At 41.0% G+C, this 18,588-nt stretch overlaps 1 protein-coding gene across 1 annotated transcript in view; it reads left to right on the forward strand.

The window, feature by feature from the left end:
• COL19A1 (collagen type XIX alpha 1 chain) overlaps positions 1-18,588 on the forward strand; it is a 356,054-nt gene that overhangs the window by 256,558 nt on the left and 80,908 nt on the right. The window contains exon 15 of the mRNA XM_089921716.1: positions 11,646-11,699. Within this exon, the coding sequence (XP_089777842.1) occupies positions 11,646-11,699 (54 nt within the window). The remainder of the gene's footprint in view (positions 1-11,645; positions 11,700-18,588) is intronic.

The raw sequence follows: 18,588 nt of genomic DNA on the forward strand, positions 1-18,588 counted from the left end.
CACATTAATTGGAAAATGTGTTATTATTCCTTTCTGTTGCAGGCAGGGCCCTTGATTTCCTTTCTTTTTTTTTTCTCTGGCATTGTTTTTGTGCATTGTTTCATTATTGCAGTAAGAGAATTGAGCAGTGGGGCTCACGTGTGTCACAGAAATTCACATAATGTGTAATGTGGACCAGGAGCTCCCTCTACTGTTTCCACTGGAAAAGCTCTAGAAGAATGACACTGTTCAGCCCTCAGGAGGCTGTCCAGGGTCCGGAGATTGCTCAGTGTTCGAGGCTTAATTATAAATCTACATGATTTTCAAAGTTTATTTTCAGGATTTTGTTGCATCTTATGCTTATCCTGTATTTTAAATACAAATGCTAGCTTATCAACAGTCATTTTCAATGTCAACTGGATGCCCTCTAGAAGTGAAAGCCCTTAGCTTTCTCTAAAATGCTGACTTATTGTAACACGCTGATAAAACTCTACAGCGTGAGTTTTTGTGGGAGGTGACTCTGGTGGAATTTACGCTTCTTTTCTAAAGGAACCATAAGATTGAAAACATATACAACCGTGTTGTTTCCATTTTCATTTTAATTTCATGTAGAACTTCTTTCACCTTTAATGCATGAGGCATTGCTCAGTCCTGAAGGTTATGGTTACAGAGCAGGATACATGGTTAAAAGAGTGAATTTAGGATGTGAAATTGAATTCATTTATCCGACACATACTTACCTCGATCACCTAGCATGTGTTAATGACTGTTACAAACCTTGAGTACACAGTGGTTTATATAAAAAAAAAAAAACAACAGACAAATTAAAGCTAGGGTCTCGGGCTTCCCTCGTGGCGCGGTGGTTGAGAGTCCGCCTGCCGATGCCGGGGACACGGGTTCGTGCCCCGGTCCGGGAAGATCCCACACGCCGCGGAGCGGCTGGGCCCGTGAGCCATGGCCGCTGAGCCTGCGCGTCCGGAGCCTGTGCTCCGCAACGGGAGAGGCCGCAACAGTGAGAGGCCCGCGTACCGTAAAAAACAAACAAACAATAATAATAATAATAAAGCTAAGGTCTCTACCTTCAGTAACTTACACGCTATCATGTGTGTGTGGGGTGAGGGACCGATGGTGAAGAGGCAATTCCATAGGTAGACAAAACAAGTTCAGCTTAATATGCAGTGCTGCAGGGGAATAAACTGGGTAGCGTGAGAGTGGTTTGGGAGGAAGAGTTGTTGCCCTAGTTAAGGTGGTCCAGGTGGCATCTCTGAGCATCTAGGAGACATTACTTGAGAAGTAGCCAGCCGTGTGAGGCCCAGAGCAAGAACTTTCCAACCACAAAGATCAGGAAGTGCAAAGGGCCTGAGGTGGGAGAGAGGTTGCTGGATTCAGTAAACAGAAAGGAGCTAGGAGAACAGTGCCAGAGGAGGCTTTGGAGCTGAGTGGCTTAGCCTTATGAGAGTGGAATTGGGGAGCGGGGTGGGGGGGAGAATAAGTGGCAAGGAAAATAATCAACTGGTCACATCTCCCTTTTCTAGGTCTTTGTGTTTTTATCTCAGGCGGTTAGATTTTTATTTTGATGTGATGAAATTATTATTCCTAATGATAATTCTAAAGGCAGCGTCATTGTAGCATATCGTTTTTAGTCTTTGCATGGACAGGGAACAGACTTGTTTGCTGAGAAAACAAGGAAACAGACAAAGCTTTGACAGTTGCCCATTTCACTTCAGCCCAGCCTGAATCCAGGGGACACCATGTTTTTCCTTGGAGATGGAGAATCTCATCACATACAAGTCTGATTCTCTCTTCCCCACAGCTACACCTGAGGCTTCCTTTCTGATAGGCTGCAGGTTGAGATGAGCAGTTATACCTATGAAAGTCTATGCTCTGGAAACACCGTGGAACTAATGCCTTCCCGCATCTGTGCCCTGTTATCCATCACTATCCCCACCTTTTCCGTCTTCATCTCCAGCCTTATTTCCTATGCACTGAGGACCCACGGTGCAAAGCTAATGTTAGCAAGGCCCACCCCTAAGGGAAGTTAGTCCCCAAGACACATTTTGGACTGCTCAATAAAGTGGATGACAAAAATGTCCAATTAAAACATTTGACTTCTTGCTAAAATACTCTGTGTGACTATGTGCATTTTGAGAACCATCATGTCTCAGTGGGAATCCAGTTCATAGTCTGAACATCCGTTTACAAGCCTTGAATTGATCAGGGTTTTCTGTTTCTCAGTTTTCCTTTCAGCAAAGAACTTTAGTCTCTTTGGTCTGTTAATGGCTAAAGGCCATGTACTGTACTGATATCTTCGGAGGAAAAGAACCTAACCATTTATCTGTGTCAACGGGAATAGTAATTTTATTCATAATAAAAATAAGATGACTTCCTCAGAGTTAAAAATAAAGATACCTAAGACCTATAAAATGGAGGCATGGCCAGTTAATCATTTTTATTGCCACTCGTCCCCCACTGGGGCCATGGTCCCAGACAAAACAGCTGTTGCCAACATTACTAACATTCCAGTGTCACCTTGTGTGGCCACAGAATCCGTAGACATGCATGTGAGGCAGCTGGGGTCTCAGGTGGAGAATGTGAAAACCAGCACTTGGGTTCCACTCCCTAATTACTTCTCTTTTTTTCTCCCAATGAGCAGCAGCAGTGAGACATTATTAGCCACTTTCTGACTGCCTGAGTTTTTTACTAATTATAGATACACTTGGGAAGAAAAGGATTTTATGTTCTTACAGCCACTGACTCCTTTTCTTCATTTTGGGTCATGTTATTGAAACCAACTATTAAGACTTCTGAATGACAGACGTTGTGTATAGCAATGATGGGACAGAATATTTGAAATCCTTGATATATGGTCACCAAACTTGTTGTTGGGCCAGTGCATAGATTAAATACTGATTCTTTGTGAGAGGTAAACAGTAAGGTTTTTAATAAATCTGATTGGCCTTTGAGAAATATTCAAAAAGGGAAACTTGTTTCCCAAATAATCTTATAATTTGTATTTGCTGATATAGCTTACGAAAGTATCTCCATACGGCATTTAATTTTACCGTCGTATAACTCTGTGAAACAGGCAAGAAAAGATTATCTCCATTTTAACAATAAGAAAAGCCTGGGCCTCCAGAAGTAAGGGGCTTAGCTAAATCTCTTCAGTCAGTTTTCTCTTCACAGCAGCTACAACCTGGTAGGAAATTGTTTCCATCAAAGGAGAGACTAAAAGAAGTTATGTGAGTAGAGAAGCAACAAGTTTTCAGCATTATCTGGGGGACCTGAAACATGAGAGGAAATTCTGTAGAAAGTAAGCCTAGAAGGAGCTTCAGTTATATCTGTAATTTCATTAAAAGGTAAAGAGATCTAAAGTAAATATGGCAGATGGTTAGGGCCTGACAACATTGGATTGTGGATTCATGGGGATTTATCATATTATATTCTGTACTTTTCGACACGCTTGAAATAGTCCAAATTTCTTTGACAAAACAGGAAAAGCATCCTGTGGGATGGGCTGAGGTTAATATCACTAATTACTTCTTCACCGGCCTAGAGTGTCAGCATCTTCTCTTTTGCCTGAAATCCTTTGTAGAATGGGGCAAAGTGTTTTAAAAATGAAATCATTCAGTATTCTTTTCTAGAACTTCCCTGAGTGTACCCTCTGTAACCGTGTGGTTCAGCTGAGCCAAGACATGTCATTTGCATATTTAATGAGTATGACCTACAGATCAGAAGGAAACCTTGATGTCAGACATTGGAGTTGAAAGTGGAGGCTCCAATCACCACAAAATAAAACGTCACTTTGCTTTTGTCCAGAATGTCCCCAACCATTCGAGTTGTGTACATGCCCTTGGCCTCTACGTAACTTGGCAGCATGTAAGCCGGTGCCATCAGCCTGGCTGTCTTAAGTCTCTGCGGTTTGCCTGGGAATCACGTTTTCTCTGTCTAGGAAGCATTGTCATCCTACCAACACTTGTTTGTCTAAACTTTTTTATTTTATATTGGAGCATAGTTGATTAACGATGTTGTGTTAGTTTCACGTGTACAGCAAAGTGATTCACTTATACATATACATGTATCTATTCTTTTTCAGAATCTTTTCCCATTTAGGTTGTTACATACTATTGAGCACAGACGTAAAGAAGAACTTATGGTTACAGGGGTGGGCGGCGGAAATGGTGAGGGGAAGGGATAGTTAGGGAGTTTGGGATTGACATGTACCAACACGTTTAAAGAGAGTGAATATTATCAGTTACATAAGTGGAATCTCAAAGCACTGATAGGTGCAGGCTGTGTAAGCCAACCTCCCTTCAGATTTGAGAGGTGTATTGAGAGATTCCTGAGGTCAGACAGGGGAGTGAAAGCTCAGCTGTTCCCCAGGTATGGTTTCTGTTGATGGTGAACTTTGGGCGATGCCACTGGATACAGATCATTTGTTTCGCAATCTCCATCCTTACTAGTTCTCATGCCCCGCTGGCTTTAATCACCTCATGCAGGGTCAGTGATGTGGCTTCGGTGGGGAGGCAAGGCCCCTCTTGAGACTGCTGCTGCCCCTTATATTACAGGAAGCTGACACGTAACGTTTTTGCTTTTGCAGGACATACTGAGGGGAAATGAGTATGAAACATTTTATGGATGGATAAGCAGAATCGCAGCGTTAGGGGAGGAATCATTTTTTTCTAACTGTCATGCCATGGAAATCAGTCATCAATGTCCCAGCAAGGCACTCTATCAAGAATGCAATGGGCTTTATAACCAATTAGATGGATTTGTTTCATGGTATCAGGGAAAATAAGCTCCTTTAGAAAATGATTTTTTTTTCTCCCTTGGAAAGTAAAGTGTTAAAAACTTCTGAGCCTCACAGCATAATGTAGAAAATCTGCTTTTATGAAATGGATTAATTACACCCATTGAATGCATTCACTGTCACAGCCTCATCCTCCCACCCCTGTTCCAAAATGACAAGTGAAACCAGCGGCTGTGTAATTTTGGAAAACAATCAGGTCACATATTGAGTATTTTGCTTATTCATACAACCATAAACTGCCTCTGCTTGAGTTCCCTCAATTACACAGCTCAGTGTGCAGGCCAGAAGAGACAAGCCCAGCTCAAGTGAGCACTTCTGGAATACACAGAGGGATGCGTTTGAAAAATGTCCAAAATGGCAGATGTGAAAACTTCTCATTCAAGACCCAGAAGCGCTGCTTCGCTGCAATCCTTCACCTGTTAATCACGCTGCTTCTGAACTTCTGAACCAGGGTTGCTGGCATATCTCATACGGAGATACTTAGGAGCTACTGATCTTTCAAAGTAGAGTGCACGTGTATGCCACTGGGGTGGGGCAAGGGGGACCTGGCTGAGACAAGAGACGATCACTGCTGCTCAGAATTTCCAGAGCTTCACCAAGATTAAGCGTTGGCTGCTGGCTTCTAACAAAAACTGCTCTTACCTTTTTTAGGGGAAGTCCCCGGAAGATGCCCTTGACCAATGCTTGAACCAGTGTATTGCTGTATCACTTAAATCCTTCAGATCCCACATGGCAATACACAAATCTCTCTTCCACAAGAACACAATGGCACAATTGTAGTTTTGTTTGAAGGGTATCTCATCTTCTTACTAAGTGTGACTACTTTCCCATGACTGTTCATCCACTGCAATTTCACGCTCGTAGGAATTTCAGCCTATCAATATGATCCCTAAGCAAACTTACTCTCTTGTTTCTAGTCTTTTTCCCACCAACTCTGACCATTTGTGTGTTTGTTTTTCTTCTACCATCTCATGAATGCCAAGACTCTACCCCTCATTTGGTATCATTTGAACTTCAAAAGTTACTTAAGATGCCGATCAAGATTGCCAACTTCTTTCCTTTTCCCTCTCAGAAGTCTCCCTCTCACCTCTCTCTAATCCAGGCCCTCCTTGATTTTAACATTTCTTGTATCTGCCTGTGGTTCCTCTCTCTTATCCTCACCCTCCTCCCATTCTGGTCACTCTCCTCTTGATCTCTTCTTGTCCAGTCTTTGAAAAGGTGCATCTACACTGCGTCCCGGAGCTCCCTGTGCTTGGCCCTTGTAGATTCTGTCCCTCATTAATAGATCTGCAGTCTTTTACCCTTGAATGCCCTACGTGATGTTTTTAACCAGCTTTAAGATGATTGATTTTGGGTTTTTTTTTTCTCTATCTGTCATCCCTCTCACTGTGAGGCAGATAAAGGAAAGAGTTAAAATATCAAAGATACAGCGTCAGGCCAACTTGGGTTGAAATCTAGCTGTTGTCTGCTAGTTGTATGACCTTGGGTAAGATAGTAAACTTTTTGTTGTAAGTAAAATAAGGATAATGCCTACCTCATTGGACTGCTGTAAAAGCAAAATGCAATAACATACGTACCTGCCACACAGTTATTACTTTCCAAGGGTTACTATTGTCATTTATTAATATTCTTATCATTATCCCATTTTATCATTCTCTTCCATCTGCTCATTATGTTTTACTTTCTGTCCCAGGATTTAATCCAGGACCTCCCATTTCTAAAGCAAAAGTGTTGATACCTTTCCAAGTTCTTTGATTATCATCCTCCTATAGCTTTTTCCTCTGAGTCCCACTTTTTACAATCAAAGTTCATCTTAAGACTTAACTACATTTCTCAGAGCCTCATGCCAGAAAGTGAGTGCCAAAGGCCTGGGGGGCTGCGAAGCCACAGTCTTCAGGACCTGCACTCCCCCCTTTTCTGTACCCTCTCCTCCCTCGGTGCTGTCTTCTCCTGTCCCACCTGCCACATAGCATCCCGTTACTCCTCCCCTTTTTTGTCCCATCCAACTTGCTCTCAGGAAATACTTACTGAATGATCCATAAGAATATATTCAAGTGGAACAACTCTTATACTTGGTTCTACCATTTGTTTATTGTGTGATCTGGGGGTAAATCTATCAGTTTTTCCCTGTCAGATGGAGAACATAATCATACCCATCTCACATAGTCTTTATGAGAATCAAATAAGATGATGTGTTTTGCAGTCACATTACCCTGCCATCTAAGAAAATATAAGCGAAAACGTATTTAGAATTATGCTGAGCTGTATGAATATGAAACATTAGTATTACATCTCCCAAGAACACTTGTATTCGAGCTGGTGATAAAACCCAACACCAAATAAACCAGTCTTTCTATATGAAGTTTTAGGCAGGCATAAACCAGAAGGTGGGTGAGACATTTTCAGAAATAAGAGCCCCTTCCCAGGAACCTTAAATTTCACCTAATACGTGCTATCTGGCCCACATCCCCACTGTAATCCCATAAAGGAGAACTTGAGGTCTCTGTGTTGAAATATAACCATAGTATAAACACTTAATGAATCCCCTCCTTGCTTCAGAAATCATAGTTTGCAATTTGAGAGTTTTCAGCAATTTGGAGGGGGAGGGGTTGGAGTGCTGGTATCTCCTTAGCCACTAAAACTTTGTAGCAGAAACATTCTCTGAAAAACAATCTATTCTAAAATTACAACTGTTTAAGTTAATTAAATCCCAAGAGACAATGAAAAAACTCATTTAGAGCAAATATTTAAGATAAATAAAAGGATCTGTGTTTAAAAGAAAAAGAAATTGATTTCCCAAATATTTTCTAAAGAGTACTATTGATTTTTCTCTCAGAATTGGAGACAACTTTCCATGTTGTAATTCTGGTCAAAAATCCATCCATAAGCTCTTTTCCACTAACTGGAGCTCACTGCAGCTTTGTTTTCAGTTATTTAGCCAGATTCTTAGATTAATCTGCATCTGTTGGCCCTGTATTCTGTGAGTTTGGAAGCAGCAAGACCCCTGCTCAGTTTGCTACCATTTCTAACTGAAATCAAAACGAACGAGCAAGAAATTGGCTATACCCTCAAAATTTTTCTTGCAAAAGATTCTATTGAATTCAGCAAATACTGGGATGGGGGTACTATATGTTATGATAAGATAAAAAAGATTGAAACTCCTATCTTCAAGGAGTTTTCATTCCAACTGGAAAGATAGACATGTACTCAAACCACCATAAATCAGGGCTTCCCTGGTGGCGGAGTGGTTGAGAGTCTGCCTGCCGATGCAGGGGACATGAGTTCGTGCCCTGGTCCGGGAAGATCCCACATGCCGCGGAGCGGCTGGGCCCGCGAGCCATGGCCGCTGAGCCCGCGCGTCCGGAGCCTGTGCTCCGCAACGGGAGAGGCCACGACAGTGAGAGGCCCGCGTACCACACACACACACAAAAACCCATAAATCAGTATAAATGTGCTTCACTAAGTTATATATAATGTTATAGATGGAATGTATATATATAAGAGAAAAACTCGTTCTGACACTAAACTTGCCAGCAATTACTGTATTATTGAAACATGCTTCATCTTACCATTCCTATGAATGAGGTTAGGCTTCCTAATAAATTTTTTAATATAAGAAAAATAATTACTGGTCTTTGCCTTTTCTACTAGCCATTAGAAAGTTAGAAATATTTCTTGAAAATTAGCCCAAATGACTTTTCAATAACAAACTTTCTATCTCTTCTTATAGCAAAGCTGTTTTTTAGCATGCTTTGAAAAAAGTTGATTAGTGCAACTTTCTTCATAGAGGTTTTTGGTATTTCAAAGGTTGTTAGCAAAGTTAATTGGAAACCCACAGGGCCAGAAGGCAGTTGTGTACAACCTGAAAATATGTATTTGTGAATCCTGAAAGGAGCCCCTAATGAGAGAGCTCCTAATGAAGAGTGTTGGTGCGTGGAGATAAGTGGTACCCAGATGGCGCACGGACGTTCAGTCAGCAGTTATGGGGAGCTGAAGGATGCTTTCAGAGAAGAGGGAGGAAGGAAGACAGTTCAGGAAGGAGGGCCAGAGAGGGAGCAGAGTGGCTGAGGGGCCACGGAGACCTTGATTCAGAACATCAAGGGTACGCTAAAGCTGACCCAAAGGCCCAGCCCTGACGGTGACAGGGAGCTCTCAGCAGAGACCAGGGAAGGGAAAAAAGGCAAAGCTCCGCATACTGCATGAACCGGCTGGAAAGTGAAAGTGCGGCCAAGACCAGGACCGAAGAAGCTTTAACACAGAGCTCTCCCCATCCTTTAGACGTTGGGACTCTGTGGCCCAGGCTGAAATCTAAGGAGCTGATAATGCAAACAGTTGATCATTTTCACACTAGCATCTGATGACGCAGGTGGCAGACAGGATATTTCTCTGTCTTCCACCTCTAGCAAGATTTTAGCCAAAAAAAAAAAAACAACGAACAAATAAAAAACCCTTTTTAAATGCTTTAAACCATTACCGAGCATATATGTTCCCAAGTTGAATGTATCTTTAATTCCCTTCATCACACCAGGCATGGTTCTTTGCAGTAGGAAACAACATTAGGGTCTCTCCCCACACCAGGCTGATGGACCGCTCCGGTAATTACACGCGAGCACAGTTGGGTTATGAACAGGTGTGTCTCCCCGGAGCTCATGAGCACTTTACAGCTGTTGTGTAATTGTCTACTTATCCCATTAACTCGGGCGTCCTGTGTCTCCCAGCCCAACACAAATAGAGCAAAGCCGTGGTATCTGTATAGCTGCTGCAGGTCACTACAGGAGCAGGATACTGGGACAGTTTTCCTTTCCATAACCATAATTTTAAAATGCCTGCGAAAATTATTTTAGGCTGAGAATCTGCTTTTAAGTTACAAGAGTTGAACAACTAAGAAGTGAGTTTGGGGCCAGGCTGCCTCCATTAAATATTAGCCCTGCCGCATACCAGGGTTGTGACCTTGGGCCAGTTAACTATTTCAAACGCTCATTTTTCTGTATCTTTGAATTGGAAATAATGGTGGTACATACCTCATGGTGTCATTGTAGAGATGAAATGAGTTAGTCTATTTGAAACCCTTGGTGTAATGCCTGGCGCACGATACACACTACCTAAATGTGTGCCGTTATTATTTGATGGATTCTTCTGCTCTAGTTGACAGACGTTATTAATTGATCTGCTGTATTCAGGAGCCCCACTTGTTAAGCCTTTCCCTTTTAGCTAAGACGAATGTGTCTGAAGCTAAATGTACCTACCACATCACTAGTCTTTGATCTAATTGACCTTATGATCAATACACATTCACCATTCACCCAATGCCTGCTATGCAGATACCCCTAAGTTACCTTTGATGCTACTACATACGGTATCTAAGATTTCTCCTTGCCTTGTTAAAAATAGTTGCAGAAGGATCAATGTGTATGGAGTCTCATGTCTCCTGAATTTCAAGAATGAGTTCCTAGCTTGTACCTTCTTGGCCGGAAACTTTGTGAAACAACCCCCAACTCAGTAATTGCTTTCCTCTTCGCTTCAACTACCTGACCTGGAATACGTCACACAAAGCTGGCTGATGGAAAAAGAACCTGAAAAATAATAGCGCCTAGAGAATTATTTTCTGACATTAGCTCTGTTTTGATTCCAGCAAGGTAACAGCGTCGTTTGTCTTTCCAACCACAGTCAGCTCCGTTCCGCACAAGGCCTATTATTTTCTCACGAGTTATACCTGCCTCCTTCTATCATCCATCACTACACCTTGCTGTCCTCAACATTTAACGGCACAAAGTAAAGCCTTCATGTTAGATCTTCTGTCACAGGCCGTTCCTAAGAAACACCCGTCATAACTGTTGACCAACATTAATCTTTTCAAGATAACCTAAGGTGTTACCTATATCAGTGAGTGCAGCTAGCAGATGTTCCTTAAAATGTTTCTTCACTTTCCAAAGCTTTCGTTCGCTTTTTAAAATAATAATCTTTGTATAATAGTGACTTTGGTTGGCTGAATCATGATCTTTCGGTGTCTTATCTTCTGAGAACTTTGCTTCTGTAACATTTTCTCTCCTCCTAGGAGCTTACGAGGTGTGGATGAGATATGCAGTCTCTTTTCTGAGATAGCTGAATCTATTTTGGCTGAACTACCTAAAATCGAATCATGTTAATCTTTGCATTTTCTTCCACCCCTTTCCCCAAAATTTAATCCCTGAAAAACTCAGAGAATGCTTCTCTTCCTCTCTTCCTGGAAGTTTTAGGGACAGACAAATGTCTTTACTTCCTTCCTATCCACCCAAAACTCAGCAGAGTGCTTCGTGAATATTTCCACATCATCTGAAAACTACATGTATTTAAATGTCTTAAGCCCAAGGTTATACAGCAAATATCTTTTTCTGGCCTGAAAGTCCGTGGGAAGCCCATGTTCACCCAACTAATTCAAATAATTAAAGCAATAACAAAACAATATTTTTCCCTTATTTTTTAAGGTAATAACATGTGGGCATACACTTCCATAATGCATTGATAAAAGCCCTATAAGAAGTGTCAAACATAAACTGAAGCTCTTCAGCCTCTTCCCTTGAGGAGTTTTATGGGTAAGATTCCTTTTAATAAGGAATATGCTGATGGCTGACCTTTTAGTAAAATGTTACGTGTTCCCAGTTAGGACCTTTCTTTGGATTCATGCAGGATTTAACCTAGAAATACGTTTAAGAACCAGATAAGCTAATGTCCACGTGATACTCTATTAATTAGAATACTTGACTGAACAGACACTTCCTTCTTCTTACCTGTGAGATTTTAAGAGTTCTTAGATACATTATTTAAATACACATTGTTTTGGTAAATGTTTATGTATGTCTTTGATTTGTTTCTAATACAGGGACCTCCTGGAATACAAGGAATGCAACAGCCTCTTGATGGATATTATCACAAGGTATGGCTTCTTTCACTCACATCATGTATACAGAGATTTTATGTGATGGTATTTTTGAAAAATAAAATGAACTTAATTGCTAACTGCTCAGACTTTGAAACATAATCACATATACTTAACATCTTTCCATAATGAAAATGTTTCCGAAAAAGTATTTTGATCAGCATCTTTTCACAAAACCAGGATTTTATCTTTATTTAGTTATTTATTTTTTAATTAATTTATTTATTTTTGGCTGGGTTGGGTCTTCGTTGCTGCGCACGGGCTTTCTCTAGTCGCGGCAAGCGGGGGCTTCTCTTCATTGTGGTGCACAGGCTTCTCATTGTGGTGGCTTCTCTGGCGGCGGAGCACGGGCTCTAGGCCCGTGCAGGCTTTAGTAGTTGTGGCTCACGGGCTCCAGGCATGCGGGCTTCAGTAGTTGTGGTGCACGGGCTTAGTTGCCCCGTGGCATGTGGGATCCTCCTGGACCAGGGCTTGAACCCGTGTCCCCTGCATTGGCAGGTGGATGCTTAAGCATTGCGCCACCAGGGAAGTCCCTATCTTTACTTTTTAAAAGTTTATTTCAAAGTTTGCAAAATTTCATACAAAAAATTAATGTAAAAAACATGTTTCACCGTTGATAGCATCATATATGCGGTTTCCCTGAGGGCAGAAAGAGATGATTTGCTACCTTAGAGCTCTGGGTACTACAACGGGTGACAGATTTCTTACCAAACTAACAGGTGCTACACTAAAATCTCAAGCAAAGGTTTACACACTATGGGTCAAGACTGAAGCCTCCCACCTCCCAGGAAGGAGCCACTTTAACTTCACCAAGATTTTTAATTACCCATTGGTTTGGATGGAATATGACATGGAAGGATCTGACAGCCAAAAGGCAAGACATTTTTGCCCCCAATTCTACAAGGAAGCACAGCAGACGGAGAAGAATGGGTGTGGGCAACTGAGTGTGACTCAGAGACCTAAGTGAGACCATTGGTTGGCTCACCATTCAGCACACGTTTGGGGTCTGATCGCTTTGTGGGGAGCATCCTGGCCACTGACTCGGATCCCTTATTACATCATGGTTTATCACTGATAAGCTGCAAATTTGGAGAAACTCCCCTTTATGTCTGTCCTGTGTTCGTGGTCTCCCTTTCTTAGATTCCTCTGGCTACTTTTGTTCCTCTGTTTAAAAACCCAAAGAAACAGTCTGTGCCAGCAGAGGCCTTGAAGGCAGCAGGTGCACAGAAAATGACAAGCTAGTTAATTCAAAATCCCAATTCTTCCATCAGATTAAGTTCAACACGAAGACCTGGATCGTTTGTGGCTGATAAATTTAAAATCAGAAGTGTGGAACGTCTCTTCCACTTCCTGCATGATCCTATCTTAACTTTTCTCATTTCCTTAGATTTTCCAGGGAATATTGTATTAGGAGGAACGTATGAGGTATATTGTATGATCCTTTAGTAAACATTTTCTGTAGAGATCTCTCTGTACCAACTTTTTCACAACCATAAGGCTTGGCCCACATGAAAAAACGTAAGAGAAGCATATCTAAAATTACTCAGTTAAAATACACTGCATTTCTGTAATGACATCTACTGGTACAAAATAGGATTTACTATAAATGCTTCAAAATAATGAGAATGAGTGGGCTCTGATCTAACAGTGTCAGCTAAAAAAAACTTAAAGAATATTGTGTGTTACTACCACCCTTGGTATAAAATTTATCAAGTTGCTACTCAGCTACTTAGATATTTGCCATCCTTTGCAAAACTTTTAATGCTCATCTCTTTACAAGTCTCTCAGCATTACTTCTGTATATAGTTTATCTTGCCAACGAGTCAGTTTTCCCTTAAATGAAGATATATAGTGCATTTATATTTTAGAATCTGAAGTTGAGAACATAAATTTTTTACTTTAAGGTTATATTTCCCCCAAAATGAGGCTGACCAGAGAAGGTGAGTGGAGAGTCTTGCTAACAGCAAACCAGTTCTCTGAATTTAGCTGTTGACTCACCTAAAAGAACTCCAGCTATTGTTACTACCGTTGTTACTACGGGATTGAGGCTCACAGGTGTTTAGTCCACCTGTGCTCAGAAGGTGACTTCAGAATTGGAGCACAGCTGGGTAAAGAGGGGAGACCATAGCTTCTCTTCCCCAAATGAAACACCGTTGCCAGTTAACATCAGAAGGCTTTAGACCCGCCTGGGAGTTAATGGAAGGTAACTTTCCAAATACTTGACTCTGTTTCCTTCTGAGAATAGTTAGGGCTGTTCCATGGAGGTCCCACCAGGATGGATGGAGGGGTAGGGCCCACCTTCTCAGCACCTACACTGAGCACCTTTCTGGGTTGTAACCGCCACCTCTTCACCCTCGGCTTCACAAAAGAAAGGGCCAAGTGTGCCATGGTGAATGAGATGCCTGTCTTCACTTGGCCGTGTCCCCAGCAGGTCACGACCCCCACCGGTTTGGGATGCTGAGCTTGTTTCAATTTGCAGTTCATCGCATGCCTGATGGTCTGGCCGTCGCAAATAAGCACAGAGAGAAGGGGGGCCCTGAGTGAAACTTTCCTGGAGAGTAAATAATGGACCATGTATTGAAACATATAAAGTGACATTCCGAGGTTAAAATAATCTTCCCGTTTAAATTGGCATTGATTTATGTAATGTCTGCACTTGAGTCCTGGGCCTCGGCACCTCAGCTCGCAGCAGCTCAGCCGTCCTGCAGCCTGGATTCTGCGGAAGCAGCTGCCCCTGGGAGAACGAGTGGCAGGCCACTCATACACCTCCCCTCCCCTTCCTCTCCTGAAAGAGCTCCTGGCTCATTCCCTCATCCCAGGAATCCTCAAAGCAAAGTAATTGCCTTTGGCCCCTGTACAAGAGTTGATCGTTTTCCCCTACACTTTTCCTTGTCATCAGAGGAAGAAGCTCAGGCATAAGAAGCCCTCTCCTCTCACAGCACAAATCAAAAAGAGAATTGGGGAAGAAAAAAAAGGAAGTGAGGAAAAGAGAGACTAAGGAGGGAGGTCAAGACAGTTATATAAGTATGTTTCTATGTATTTTGCATGCCCACTTGTGGATGCAAAGAATGAAAGGTAGATTCCCCTCTCCATCACAAAAATAATTTGCAGAACAGCTGCTCCCATTCTGCAAGACTGGTTGCAAAGGAGCAACAATGCCGAGCATATTCTTCCCCTCAAGGAAAATCTTCTCACAATCCAGCAAACTGCTCTGCATTGTCTCCAGCTCTGGGGATTTTAAGAAAAATTTGATAGATTCTGTCAACTGCTAAAGCCGTCAGATCCAGAGCTCTTTACACCAATCTAGATGGGAAAGGAAAAAAAAAAAAAGCATTCTCTGTGGAGGCCAGGTACTTGCAGGTTTTACATTCCATATTGGTTTTTAAAGATCCACGCGGAAAATGTGTAGTTGGTTATCTTAACATCACCACCCTCGGTGCAATTTGCTGAGAATCAGTCTCATCTGTTGGAGATTGATGCTGTGTCTCCCTGCAACCAGTTCCAGTGTTCACTTCTCCAAATTGTTGATCCAAGAAAACCAATTTGCTAACAAAATAATCTGTTTTTCCTTTCAAGTATCAAACCACAACTTCATTTTCATATGCACAGACTAGAAAGGACAGAAAACATTTCTCCAGAATCAAATACTCAAGGTCTTTCCAAGCGGTGAGTTAAACCCAAAGATAGCACAGAAAGTGAAGGCCTCCTTGGAAACACTGGAGGCAACCCTTCTGGGCCTGGAAGATTTAGAAATAAAATTTAAGTCCTAACTTCCTGTCTTCCCCTCCCAGTGCCCCAGGATCCACTAGCTTTGGAAAACATCATGGATTTAGGCACAGACATACGGATTTTTGGATTTTAGCAGTATTACAGAGAAATCTGAAACTCACCTGGGCCTGGCCCCTCCCCTCTGTGGCCCACCACACTCAGAGCTGGTGAAATGTGTTCCTGCGAGCACCTGAGAAGCTGGACTTGGTGCCAGCCTTGGGCCTTATTTCCAAGTGAGCACAGCCCTCTTAGGCCACATGTTCTATTTAACTTACTAGGGCTACTGTAATGAAGCAAAGTGACTGGCTTAACCCCCAGAAATGTGTTATCTCACAGTTCCGGAGGTGTTGACAGGGCCACGCTGTCTCTGGAGCTGCCGGGAGAGGTGTGTTCAGGCCTCACTCCCGGCTCCTGGTGGCTCCTTGGCTTGTAGTACCTCCAGCTTTGTTCTTCTTTCTCAAAATGACTTTGGCTATTCAGAGTCTTTTATGGTTCCATATAAATTTTAGGATTATCTGTTCTAGTTCTGTGAAAAACTGTAATTGATATTTTGATAGAAGTTGCATTAAATCTGTAGATTGCTTTGGGTCGCATGGCCATTTTAACAATATTAATTCTTCCAGTCCATGAATATGGGATATCTTTCCATTTCTTTGTATCATCTTCATTTCCTGAATATTGTTTTAGGGTTTTCAGAGCATGGATACTTCACCTTCTCAGTTAAGTTTATACCTAGGTATTTTATTCTTTTTGATTTGATTTTAAATGGGATTGTTTTCTTGCTTTCTCTTTCAGATAGTTCATTATTAGTGTATAGAAAAGCGACAGATTTGTGTATGTTTATCTCACATCCTGCAACTTTACTGAATTTGTTTATTGGTTCTAATAGTTTTGTGATGGAGACTTTGAGGTTTTCTATATATAGTATCAAGTCATCTGCCAAAAGTGACAGTTTTACTTCTTTCCTTCCCATTTGGGTGCCTCTTATTTCTTTTTTCATGTCTGATTACTGTGGCTAGGACTTCCAATACTATATTAAATAGAAGTGCAAAAATGGGCAAACACGTTTTCTTCCTGATTTTAGAGGAAAGACTTTCAGGTTTTCACTGCTGAATAAGATGTTAGCTATAGGTTTGTCATAAATGTCATTTATTATGCCAAGATAGGTTTCCTCTACACCAACTTTGATGAGAATTTTTATCATGAATGGATGTTGAATTTTGACAAATGCTTTTTCTGTGTCTGTTCAGATTACCCTGTGATTTTTATCCTTCCCTTTGTTAATGTGGTGTATCACATTGGTTGATTTGTGGGTATTGAACCATCCTTACATCCCTGGAATAAATCCCACTTGATCATAGTGTGTGATCTCTTTTATATTTTGTTGAATTCAGTTTACTAATATTTTGTTGAGGATTTTTGCGTCAATGTCCATCAGAGATATTTTCTTTTTTTGTAGTTCATCTGGTTTTGGCATCAGAGTAATGGTGGCCTTGTAGAATGAATTTGGGAGTGTCCCCTCCTCTTCAAATTTTTGGAATAGTTTGAGAAAGATAGGTATTAGCTCTTCTTAATATGTTTGGTAGAATTCCTCTGTGAATCTGTCTGGTCCTGGACTTTTGTTTGCTTGGAGCTTTTTTTTAAAATTACAAATTCAATTTTGCTACTAGTGATTGATCTATTCAGCTAGTCTATTTCTCCCTTATTCAGCCTTGGAAGATTGTATTTTACTAGAAATTTGTCCGTCTCTTCTAGGCTGTCCAATTTGTTGGCCTATAACTGTAGTATTATCTTAAAATATTTTGAATCTCTGTGGTATCAGTTTTTATTTCTCCTCTTTCATTTCTTATTTTATCTGGGTCCTCTGTCTTTTTTTCTTGATGAGCCTCACTAAAGGCTTATCAACTTTGTTTATCTTTTAAAACAACCAGCTCTTGGTTTCATTGATCTTTTCTTTTTTTCTCTATTTTATTTATTTCCTCTATGATATTTATTATTTCCTCTCTTCTGCTGTTTTTCTTTTTATTTTTCCTTTAGATGAGAAGTTAGGTTTTTTATTTGAAAGTTTTTTGTTTGTTTGTTTCTTGAGGTAGGCCTGTATCACTATGAACTTCCCTCTTAGGACTGCTTTTACTACGTCCTATAGATTTTGGAAAGTTGTGTTCTTATTTTATTTAATTTTTTGCCTCAAGGAATTTTCTGATTTCCTCTGTGATTTCAGCATTGATCCATAGATTTTTTTAGTAGCATGTTGTTTAGTCTCCACGTGTGTGTGTTTTTCCCATTTTTCTTCCTGTAATTGATTGATTGTAATGGTCTCATACCATTGTGGTTGGAATAAATGCTTGATATCTTTTCTAACCTGTTAAATTTATTCAGACTTGTTTTGTAGCCTAGCATGTAATCTATCCCAAAGAACATTCCATGTGCACTTGAAAAGAATGTTTCTTTTGCTCTTTTTGGATGGAATGTCTTATAGATAGCTATTAAGTCCACCTAGTCTAGTGTGTCATTTAAGACTACTGTTTCCTTATTGATTTCCTTTCTGTATGATCTGTCCATTGAAGTAAGTGGGGTGTTAAAGTCCCCTACTATTATTGTACAGCAAGTCCCCTACATACGAACCTTCAAGTTGCGCACTTTCAAAGATGCAAACGTGCCTTCACATGTCCGATCAGGTAAGTTAGTTCACTTGTCTGGCATACGTTGTCACGTGCATGCATCCTCTATGAGTGGTTGAGCTTTTGTGTACTTTACTGTTCAGTATTGCATAGGGTACAATAGTACAGTATCTTTATTTCAAGCCCAGCATGTCCGGAAGCAAATGTAAAAGCAGCGGTATATAGCCGATTGTGCTAGTTGGGTACCTAGGCTAACTTTGTTGGACTTACGAACAAACTGGATTTACCAATATGCTCTTGGAACAGAACTCGTTCATATGTAGGGGACTTACTGTACTGTCAATTTCTCCCTTCCTATCTGTTAATATTTGCTTTATATATTTAGGTGCTTCTGTATTGGGTGCATATATGTTAACGAGTATAGTATCCTCTTCTTGCATTGATCCATTCATCATTATATAATGCCCTTCTTTGTCTTTTGTTTTAAAGTCTATTTT

The sequence above is a fragment of the Delphinapterus leucas genome, chromosome 12 (genome assembly GCF_059928025.1).
Source record: "Delphinapterus leucas isolate spDelLeu-1000000601 "Yukka" chromosome 12, BTC_Dleu_Yukka2, whole genome shotgun sequence".
Taxonomy (NCBI): domain Eukaryota; kingdom Metazoa; phylum Chordata; class Mammalia; order Artiodactyla; family Monodontidae; genus Delphinapterus; species Delphinapterus leucas.